The sequence below is a fragment of the Aythya ferina genome (genome assembly GCF_964211825.1).
Source record: "Aythya ferina genome assembly, chromosome: 1".
Taxonomy (NCBI): Eukaryota; Metazoa; Chordata; class Aves; order Anseriformes; family Anatidae; genus Aythya; species Aythya ferina.
The window spans coordinates 113,972,155-113,983,502 of NC_140296.1; the positions used below are offsets into that span (position 1 = coordinate 113,972,155).

At 38.9% G+C, this 11,348-nt stretch overlaps 1 protein-coding gene across 8 annotated transcripts; it reads right to left on the reverse strand.

Annotated features, from left to right (window-relative positions):
* Positions 1–646: 646 nt before the first annotated feature.
* Positions 647–11,204, reverse strand: LOC311443742 (TPA-induced transmembrane protein). 8 transcript variants are annotated; one of them, XM_084534173.1, is made up of 9 exons: positions 10,983–11,204; positions 10,770–10,890; positions 10,556–10,677; positions 9,499–9,726; positions 6,349–6,472; positions 5,647–5,780; positions 4,685–4,755; positions 2,696–2,895; positions 647–1,908 (listed from the first exon to the last, which is right to left on the reverse strand). In XM_084534173.1, coding segments are annotated over exons 4-9 (708 nt in total). In that variant the 5' UTR covers positions 9,676–9,726; positions 10,556–10,677; positions 10,770–10,890; positions 10,983–11,204; the 3' UTR covers positions 647–1,906. The 8 variants fall into 8 exon arrangements, with proteins under 8 accessions (XP_084390299.1, XP_084390297.1, XP_084390296.1 ...); XM_084534171.1 differs by lacking the exon at positions 10,770–10,890; XM_084534170.1 differs by having other exon boundaries at positions 10,556–10,890.
* Positions 11,205–11,348: the final 144 nt, after the last annotated feature.

An 11,348-nucleotide genomic window follows, 5' to 3' on the forward strand; every position in this document is an offset into this window, starting at 1 on the left:
ATTTTCCTTTTCGAACCATAGCTCAGTTTCCTCAGTCATCTCCATGTCATCCACACTCCTATTAAAGTGAACATTATGCATTCTCAAATTAGCTAAACAGATAAAATATGTTCTCGCACTGCTCTGACCCTAATGGATGAAGTCATAATTATTTTATCTGGCTATCTTCTTTTCCATTATCAATTTACCTCAAAGATATAAAAACAGATGTGACTGTCTTTTTTGTACATTTCCTTCAATTAGATTTCAAAGCATGGGTGGAGATGGACTGTAAAGTCAAATGTTTTCTGCTTAAAATAAATATATAGAAACTATTGAGTTAACTATATAATCATAGTGTTTCATCAAATGAGAACTGAGGCATGAAAAGAGAAATTACGTTTTTTATAGTCACTGCTACATCTTACAAATTAAGATGTGGTCAGAATTAGTCACAAGTGACAGCCATGTGATACTGTAATTTGGTTTAGACTGTTTCAAAAGCTCTTTTAAAATTCAGGCAAAAACAAACGTGGTTTTGAGTGTATGTCTTTGCCAGACAGGCAATTCATACTACTCTCAGCATTTAGAATTCCCATTGTTATTTTTCAAGTCAAACTGCTGAAAGACAGGAGCTGCTGAAGAATGAAAACAATCACTCTAAGAATAAAAATAAATAATTTAATGTACAATATAGTCATCAGATTCTTTAAATAAACATTAGGAAAAAAAAAAAAAACAATTCATCATAGTTCTCACAGTACAAAAAGTTTCTAAAAATATTTTTTCCTATACAACATTATGAACATTTATACAGGCTACAAACATTTCTAAGTGAGAAGTTACACTTCACTAACATGGTAGTGAAGCTTTCATATTCCTCAAAAAATTAATGCTTAATTTTTAGTTTTGATCTTATAACCAGTTACTGGCTATAACATTCATGCTACAGTGGCCTACATGATCTGCTTCAGCACCTTTTTCTTGGCATCAGTCTGTCCCACATGATTTATTGTCAACAATTGTTTGCTGCCTTATTAAGGCAAGAATTCTGCTTTTCTTTTTTCCCCCCCCACTGCCAGGGAAGGGCAGAAGGGTGTAGACCCATTTTCCTTTGAATTTAGAGATGTGGGTCTAATACATGTATGTGTCTTTTCACAAGCACCAGTAGCTAATTAATAAAGTACACAGCTAATTTGACCCTTGAAAGATTCCTGCAGCATTCAGATGCATTAGTGAACAAGTCACATTTCTTCACAATGTTTCTTCCTTCTTCATTTTTATTTCACATTACAGAAGAGGAAAAACAGTGCTGATGACAACTTCTCTAGGAAGAAGTACAGGATGAACAAGGGGATGATGAGAGATCCGTCTTACTTCAGAAGGAAGTGTAAAGGTTTTGCATATAATTTAAGAAAACAGAAAGGATATTTAACTTATAAGGTTGTTTTGAGAAAAAAGAACGTTGGGGTGGATATGGCAGATGAAGTTGGTGGGGAAAAAAAAGTATAAGACATGAGCATGGGTGAACATGAAAATTAAGGATGAGGCTGTACAGATAATTTTGCATAAGCCAAGAGCAAAAGAGAGGAGACACGTAGGACTGTTTTTAAAGCTCGAGCAGGGAATCTAGATTTCATCATAAGACAAATTAGAGTTTTCCAAGTCAGTAGAGCACTTTATCAAGCAAGATATATGATTTTCACAAGACTGACATGGGTAACTCATAAATCAGGACAGAAATGAAGAAGGAGGTAGCAATGTTCTAGGAGTACAATACTGTTAGCAATACACCACATTTTCATTTGAAGAAAACCATCTTTAGAAGTGTTTCAACCTAACAAATAGCTCCCTAACCTGGGATTACTAACAGACAGTAGAAGCCCATCTCTTCTAGGAGGTGAGAAACATGAGGAGTCCATTATTTCTCTGAAAGTAAAAACAGTACATTATTAACAATAACATGAAATCTTAATGTTTCTGAATACTTTTTCCCCACCTTTTTGTATTTTTCTATGAATGCTGCCAATATATAAGGAACAAAACAATACTGAGATTTAGAACTTTTGACTCGTTAATCTCTTGTCCCTTGTTAAGGGTACCAAGGAATTAAAACACAAATTAAGCACAAATCTTACTTATATACATTGTACTGTGAAGTGTTAGCCTAGGATCATAGGATATGATAGGATAGGATTCAAGTGTGAACATTTGGTTCATTTAAAAGGTATCTTGGTGCATAACAAATTTTCTCAAAAAAATCCGAAAAGATACAAATTAGGAGGCTTTTTCATCCTTGACCGTGAAAACATCAGAAACTCACTTCCTAATTACACAGCCTTTTCACTTGGATTTAAATTGGTGAGGAAAAATAATTTTAGTTATTTTGCTCCCTGTTATGGTACACATACATGAGGAGATTTTCTTTTTAACTGTATGCATTAAATCTGGAGATCTGGAAAGTCTGGTTGGACCCTGTAGCTCAGCATTATCATCACTACTCAATCACTCATCACAGTATCAAATAAAGAATTCCAGGTTATAAATTAAGTGTAACCAGACTTTCTTGAAATCTAAATATTTAACTTTTTTTTTTTTTTTTAATAGAGTTGTGCAAAACATGAACTAATAAATCTCAACATCTTCCCAGAAAGATTTTCCTTTTTTCCTCCCTCCTTTTCCTAAAGAAACAGTTCCTGTAACTTATACCACTTACATGTTGATGTGAGAGAATCTGGGTCAAGCTTTAACGTGTTACATTCAGATGTCCCAGGATAAAAAGTATCTTCTTCATCATAAATATTCTGACGTAGAATGTTTCTTATAAAATCTGGATCCATTAAATTTTCCATAAACCCCTCTGCTGATGGCGGTACAGAGAACTCTAGCTGGTAAAATACAGTGGAGCTTTCATTGCTGAAAAACAAAGTCACCACTGAATCTTTCCTTTTTTTTTAAGACTGACTTTTCACAAAGTTGGCATGGATTATTTATTTTTTAATTTGTTCTAAGGAGAAGAAGGGAGAGGAAGAGGCTGCCATCAATAATTCTAGTTTCATTTTTCCTCTCTCTTCTCAAATCAACTCTTGACATTAACAAAAAGTAGGCACATTACCAGAGACATGTTTTCAAATGCACAAAGGGCAATTAGGCATGTGAGGGTGAGGTTTTCAGCACTCATGCCTAACAAGTACATAAGGGTAGAGGTGCTGCAACATCTTGCACATAGCTTAGCTGAGAATGTGCAGAAAGATTTGCTCTCCTGATAGCAGTACCTGGCACAACCCAGCTGTGCTCCTAAGCCAAGCTGTGGAGTGGATTAACCAAACCACTGAACCGGAGTCCATCTCTGGAGATTTCAATATTTGTGATCTACGAAACCCACAATGTACAATGAGACAGATACATTTTATACAAACAGAATTCAAGGCATCAAAAAATAAGTTGGATGGGGAAAAAGACAGAGAGACACAGATCAGCTAGTCAGTACATACACAATGCAACAGATTTGTACTTGTTCTAAATCATGATTTATACCTGAAAAACTAAGGAGTTGCAACTCACTCCTTGAGCGCAGCCAGTGTGCCCAAGGCTGATGGTGTTCCTTCCCCAGAGTGCCCTCAGGTCTGTCTCTTGCCCCAGCTCCAGAAGGGTTTTCCTCCACCCTTTCTCTCTAGGATCTTAGGCTTTTGCTTATCTACTTCTCATGTTTTTCTCATGTTGTCTTAATCCACTTGAAACATTGCTTTTTCGGAAATGCTTCATAAACCCTTTCAGATTTTCACTCTGCTATGTCTCCATGACAGGACCACACTATAGCTGATCTTTCCAGCCCACTTTTCCTGCTGATTCTCAATCTCACCCCTGTTTCAGGACTGTGGTATTCCTGTAGCTTAAAATATTTGTGTCTCAAACACAGTGAACTCCTTAGCCCTCCTTCAGTGCCGGTTTCTGCTGACAGTAAGATCTCCCCTCTATTCCAGCTTGAAGCTTTCTTCTGCCTCTGCAAGACAGGTCTGGATGCTTTTCTCCTCCTTCCCCCCACACTACTCCCCAGGGTCCATCAGCCTTTGGTGGCTGAGTTTCTCCTTTGTGTGTACCCAGCCATTGCAGGGACTAGCCTAACCTCCATTATGCTGGCTGCTCTGCCTCTTGCTCCTGCTCCACCAGCCTGTCTAACACGCTGCTGCCTTGAGATTTGCTCCCATTGCCCAAAATAAATGTGAGGGGAAAATGGTCCAAACAAAGCAGGAATGTGATATTATTGTTTTGGCTCTCACCGATGCTCTTGTTGCCTTTAGCTTTTAGGAGCCCTATTGTATTTATTTAATAGGGCCTTTCCATAGGCCCTATTGTATTTATTTAAGGTTATTTAACCCACATTGTTCTCAGGTAGTCCCAGTAGCTCATTTTCTTCTTAAAACATTTTATTGAATAAGCATATTAAGGCCATAACTTGGGACCAAAGATAACAGAGGAGATACTAAACAGCAACAAAATGCTATTGTCATTGTATATTACCAGCACTTGTCCTTTACATCAGAGAATAGTTCAACCAGTTTTCACTACCTATATTTTTTACTCTCCCCTAAGCATTTTATTTTTCACAGTGCATATTTTTCATTGTGCGTATTTACTCAGGCACATGTATGCCTTATCAAAAATTTGCAAATTTCTGACAATTTTGGTGATAGAAATTGCTTACCTGAAATGAACCACTTGAGCTGACCTAAAGTAGCGTCCTAGAGCAGGAGATGAACTGTAGACATCCGTTAACTTGGAAAGAAAAAAGAGGAAAAAAAAGAAAGAAAGATATATTTCTTCCATTCACTCTCTGTCTTCCCCATAAAAGAAAGGACAATGAATCATTCTTAAAAAGGTGTTTTAAGGGGCATAAACACGGGTGCTGAAAGTCACTTATCAGCACAGGAAAAAAATACGCATTCCCTTTAAGCTTGACAGACAAGTTAATCTGTGTGTTTGAGCGATTACTATATTACCTTAACACACTGGAAGGCATTCAGGGTGAACTAAAAGTATGTGCTCAGGTTGCCCTGTGCAATTTATGTTGTTTGGCTTGGGTTTTTATTAGTGGCAAAAAGCCATTCTATTCTTACTTGGTAGAGGAAAAGATGTCTCTACTGAGACTTCCTTTACACAGTAAGTCTAAATCAGTACTGCCATGCCTGCTGAGCTTACTTCATCTGTAACAAGAAGCAATGATTTTTCAATGGAAATGGCAGCTATAAACCAGGACTGACATCATGTACTTACAGGGGAACACAAAGCAAAAGCCTTTTAATTGGCATTGGGCTAGAAGTCCTCCACAGATCCCTCCTAAACTAAATTGTTCAATGGCTCAGTGATAAAGGCGAAGGTTATGTCCCAGTTATTACTCAAATGTAGAGTTTTTTGGTTTTTTAATTAAACTGTTGTTGATCCTTCCCTGGATCAATGCAACTGCCCATGTGCTTAAAATCATCTATTTCTTTGCTTGGATCAGGACTTAAAATTGTACTACAAAAAATACATCTCAGAATTTAGTGAATTACGTGGACTTGCAAAGACTGAGTTGCTACACAGAGCAACAGAAACTTCTTTAAAGGAAAACACTGAATCTATGTAACAAGATGAATCAACTCCGCCAAGAACAGTGTCAATATGTACCTTCTTAGTAATGTCATCAATAAAAAGGTGTGGAAGACTACACATCAGTTTGAACTTTCCAGAAAAATTGTGATAATTTCCACTCTGTAGTAGTGCATCAGCATCCCAATAGTCATCCTCATCTGTGTAAACATCTAATATTCAAAAGAAAATGGAAAGAGTAGGAAAAGTTCCAGTTAGCAGAAGCATTGGGAAAGCAAAACAAAATGACCTTTTGACTTTCTCCAGGATGGCTTTTTCACAGACTTCCTAGGTAAGGATTGTCTGGGAGCAACAGAAAAGTGGGAGTCACCTGAAGAAAAGCAATAGCGCACAGAGGTCAGTGACCCACCCTCTCAGTGAGGGTCTGCTGCTCTGGGAGCCTGGCAGACAGTAACACCACGCAGGGAGAGGTGAGTGATCCAATGCACTTGCTGCAGTGTTACAAGCGTAATTTATTTGCACAGTCATTCTTTTCTAGAAACATTTTCTCATTCAGCTACAAGAATTGTCATCTGATCATGATACAGGTTACTGGTTGCCCACAAAAATAAAAGCCTTCATATCCACTACTCAACACACCACCTTCTGCAGTCAGCATCCCAGTCTTCTCAGCAGTTTACAAAAAGAGTTTAAAGGATGCTACTGTTCAATATGTGTTCTTGTTAGATTGCACATATTGTACATTCTTGTTAGAAGATGAACGAAGAGTAAGATACTTACTAGAATATAGAACTAGGCTGATAAGAATGACCAGGAACAATACTACAAAAACTGTAGTTAAAACCATCCATAGTTCACACTTCCAAAAAATGACTTTTCTGCATGATTTCCACTGATCTCTCTCCTAGATACAAAAGGAAAGGGAATGTTGATTAATAAAATAAGGTGGGAAAAATATTTAAGAATACCTCTACTGTCACATTTAGAAACACACACACACACAAAAGAAAAAAACAACAAAACAACACATAAATGACAGAATGTCTCATTGACAAGCAATGCTCTATTCCAAAGGTTCTCACCCTTGAGTACTGCCACAAGTGGGAAAGTAAACAGGCAGAAGGCAAAGGACATCCAAAGGCAGTCTATTATTCGAGAGATGTAGCATTTCCCATTTGCACTGTCTACAATTCTTGAATTGCCTAGAAAGCTGAGGTGCTACAAAGGTGCTATCTTTGCTTTTTTTTTTTTTTTTCCCTGATAAATTTGATTTGCATGTACCACGAGCTATCTGATTAAAGTCTGCCATCTCTCCCATACAGAAATGTGTCTGGAACAACTTCCAGAATCATTCACCTCTGTGATGTTAATGATATCAGCCTGTATAGCTCCTGGATGCCAGCAACCAAAGCTAATGGGCCACTATTTATTAGATATTGTTGCATTGAAGACCACTGTAGTAATTAAGTCTTTTTCAGCTAACTACATTTTTCTTCAGAAGACTGAATACTGGAAGGCTATTGAGTAAATTTAACAAAGCTTACTACAAATCTCACCTGTTCTAGATGACAAGGAAATAATCTTCAAAAAATACGTGTATGCATGCATGTTGACGTAGGAGGGAAAAAATACCCACCTTTCATTTCACTTTTAATATGATTTAAGATTTGAGGTTGTTAGTTAGCCCAGTATTACTATTATTTAAAAAAAATACTTAGGTGACATAATAAAACAAGTGAACAACTCCAAGTAATTTCTTCCACAGACAGAAGCGTGAATGAAGTACAAGAATGCATAAGGAAGTAGACCATATTGCTTTTTAAATTCATCCTCCTCCCCACCTACTGTAAACCCAGGTGTAAACTCCATGTCCTTTTTGACTTTGGTACTTCCAGGTAAGGAAAATCACATTCTGTGGGTAGTCTGGGACATGCACGTGCAGGTAGGCAGGAACCAGCTGCTAGATGGAGGCAATAATCCACTTTACTTTCCTTTACCTTTTGAACTTTCCAAGAACCTAGCATAATAGAGAACTTTTCACTGAGTTTAACTGACATCCATCAGCTGGCTTAAAGCTTCCTGGGGAGTAGCAGTTGCACAGGGAATGAGAAAAAACACCCACAGAAAGAGTTTACGTGAGTCATTTCTCCAGGAGCAGGGGGCAAACTAAAAGAAAGTATCCTCTACTGATATCCCTGCATGGAGAACTTCCTTTGTGGAGAATGAAGGGCAGCAAGGTTAACATATTTGCCCTCACATCATGCATTCATGTCATCACTTGTGTGACATGACATCACATCAACCAGGGGCGTTATTTCATATACATATATATATATACACACACACATATATATAATGCATCAGAAGAATGAATCTTCAGTTTAATACCTGACACTAGCATATCATTTTGTACCTGAAAAAAATAAACAAACAACAACAAAGAAACAGTAACTACTGTCTAGAGTACAATTATGAAATTTGCTTTGTTGTATCTGTTATAAATATTAATTATAGACAGTTATAAATAGTCCAACGTTTTCAGACTATCACGAAAGTGTAATGGCTAATCAAGCATAGTAAACTGGGTTGATCTTGAGCAAACATTCAGCTCTGCAACTATTCATCACCGGTTGGGCCAACACCTTCTGGACATTGCCCATATAACGTCATGAGAGCACCAGGAAGGAGCGACAGAGAAAATCTCTCCCCGATGGGGACAGCAGCTGTGATTAATTTGCTGGCCAAGCAGGAAGCAGAGCATAATAATTTTTCAGCAGTCCCCGTAGGGTAAGAAGCCAAATGTCAGAATCAGCAGAAACAGAGCCTAGATGATAATTCACAGTTATGGGAAGGGGAAGGCTGAACTGAAACTCAAGGGTAAAGTTTCTAAAAGCAGCTCAGCTGATCTAGCTCCCCTCTATCTCTCCTCCACCCTTTCTCCTGTTCCTGTTTGAACCACCCTAGAATTTGTCTGACCGTGCAGCATGCTGATTCAACTCTCCACAGATGAGAAGTAACTGGCCCCCAGTATAGTATAGGAGATAGGGCTTTTGCCTGTTTAATGGGATAGATCAGCTCACTGAGATAATGAGTGGGGCTCACACAAGGAAGCAGGCACTGTTGTTTGACCCGGAGGAGGAAGGCAGAGATGGCATGACTAATGCTGCTGGGCTCCCAGGTGGGCTTGGCCATCCTGGAAGATCTGCCCCCACATAAAATCGGGAATATTCCTTTTTCTACCACAGATTCTCCCTCTGCTCTTGAGTGAGTAATGAAAATCTTTGTACCACAGCCACCCATGAGTAAATACTTCTCTTCTGCCAGCTTTATGCTATCCCGTAGCTTTAAGCTAAATGCTAGGTACTGACTACCTCAGGATTTACATGCTGGTCTTAACCGAGGCTTTGGGGCACTTTAGTCATACACATTCCTAGGTGTTAGCAACTGCAAATTTCTCAAAGATAAAAAGAGGGACAATCCAGCACACTTTAAAAAATTTGCTGCCTATTCTTGATTTGGCAGTGCCATTTTCTGATTAATTTGTTCTTAAAGAAAGACTGATTTTAATATGCATTTCAACATTTCTCCTTTCTAGTTTTGAGCCTAATCCCACTGGCAGCACATGAAAAGAGAAAGCAAAACTTAGAATACCAAGTACAACTTTTGTTTGTTAACTTAAAGTTCACAAACATACAGCACCAAAAAATAACAGTGCTCAAAATCTGACTCCCGCATTAGAACTCTTCATTAAATAAGGTAAAATAAATATACTTCACATGCTTTCAGCCTTTACTTTTAAGTGAGCACTCTTTCCCCCTCCCTCAAACAAATCAATCCCTACAAGATGTTCCTGCAAAGTGTCACTTCTCTTACTGTGTGGTATTTCCCCAAGAGCTCCACAGGCATCAAATGAGCAACTGAAATTCCTACCTTGCTCATCGCAGCTGCTGAAGAATTTAGAGGCTTCTTGTGATCAACTTCGCTTTCTTCCCCATTAACTTCTTGTAATTCAATAACTTCATGTTCCTGATTAGAGCTTTGCCTTTTCATAGCTTCTGTCTCAGTGCAAGGACCTCTGTCTATGAAGCAAGCACGGAGCCAACTCATTTCCTTCTGGTTTCAGCTGCAGTTACAGCCAGCGGCAGTTCTGGTATGAAGCTGGAGATGGTAACAGTGAGACAGCTGGAACAGCTTTCACAGGAATGATGTCAAAACATCGATAAGTAAGGGGAAATCCTTGGAAAGGCAAATATCATCTGAACAAGCCACATAGGAAAGGGAGGGTGAGGAAGGATTGATTCGCCTGTCTCCTGAACTACAGCCTTTAGCTGTGCAATACCAGGCTTTCCAGTTCATCTGGTTTACCTGCCAGCTTTTGACAAGCACAAGCAGGTGACTAAACCTTCAGCAATGCTGCCACTTGCTGAGGTGGTTTTGAGAGTAACTGGAATGCTATTCCTGCTGCTTTCAGCTGAAACAGTAAAATGCTTTTGCTGCTATCGGCACAGATAAACAAACAGATGTGTTTCACGACAGTATAAACCAAGTAAAGGATCACATCGCTTGTGGTTCAGTTGGGATCTGAAGGGAACTTATAATTTCCATCAGTGCTTCTAATTTTAGTCTCCCAGTATAGCCTATTGAGAACTGAATGCTGCTGACCTTTGTGCTGGCAATTTGCTCTCTCTAGCTACTCTGTTGTCTGAAATCATGCCTAGTGCTAAAGAAGCATTTATGTCTATTCACACACTAACAAGCAAAAATCTGAACAGTCACTTCCATGTAAAAAAGAACAAATCTGAAGAGAGAGGTGGGTGACCTTCAATTTTATCCCGTGTTCTCCAGGGTATATTTTTATAAAGCAAACAATCCTGTGAATTGAGACCTGATCTGCACTAGATTGCCACATGAACTCTCCCATGCTACATCAGTCACACAACAGCCGGGGGCTGACTGATCCCCTCCCTCCCAGTATCCTTCATCCTACCTCTCATTTCTCTTGTTCTAACTCCATCCTTGGGTTTCTCCTTCCTTCCCACATAGCACTTCTTTTGCTCCTCTGGATCAAAAGGGTTGGGCCAGTAACTGCACTCCTGCTCATTCTCTTGCCTCAGAAGAGAGGACAGGGAAAAAGAAGCATTAAGAAGGGAACAAAGCCTCTTTCTCCAACTCTCTCCTCTGCTGTATGAACACCCACTCACAGGACTGCTCCTTCTTTTCCCTGCCAAATGCTATGAATGCTTTCCCCCAGATTTCCTCATTGTGCAATTCTTCTGGCTACAGATGACTAGAGCATTCCCGGGGGGGTCGACTGCTGATGTCCTGTGGTAGTCATCCAGGCAAAGGCAATCAATCAGGCTGAGTGCAGAGCTTGTTTTCATTCAGCAAATAAAGAAACAAATTCCATGCCCCACCTTTTGGTGAATCCTTATAAGACTGGAGGACTGAGGATGAAGCTGAGCAGTCATCAAGATCAAAACTGGTGTCCGGATCCACAAGGATTTTCTTGGGAAAACTTTTCAACTAGAAAAGTCTTGACCTGCTTGTTCTCACTAGTCCTGCTGGAGATTAAGTTATTTAATTTCCACTCATATAAAAGACCTTACCTTCCTACCTTCCTAGTGTATTGTCTGAAACCAAAACTTTTTTTTATATGTATAAGTCAAACAAGTTAATGATTATGGATCTCACTCCATAAACGCCAAAGTCCACTTGTTCACCTTTCTTAATGATCTCTGTACAAACTCTTGAATTTCTGTCGTCTGGGTGATCTAACTTCC

What these genes read in the sequence shown, in the direction of transcription:
- LOC311443742 (XM_084534168.1), bottom strand. Translation starts at nt 9,675, where the DNA reads ATGAGTTGGCTCCGTGCTTGCTTCATAGACAGAGGTCCTTGCACTGAG. An exon ending in TTGATGACATTACTAAGAAG is followed by an intron (nt 4,756 to 5,646) that starts GTACATATTGAC and finishes TTTCTTTCCAAG; the next exon opens with TTAACGGATGTCTACAGTTC. An exon ending in GCTCAAGTGGTTCATTTCAG is followed by an intron (nt 2,896 to 4,684) that starts GTAAGCAATTTC and finishes TTTGTTTTTCAG; the next exon opens with CAATGAAAGCTCCACTGTAT.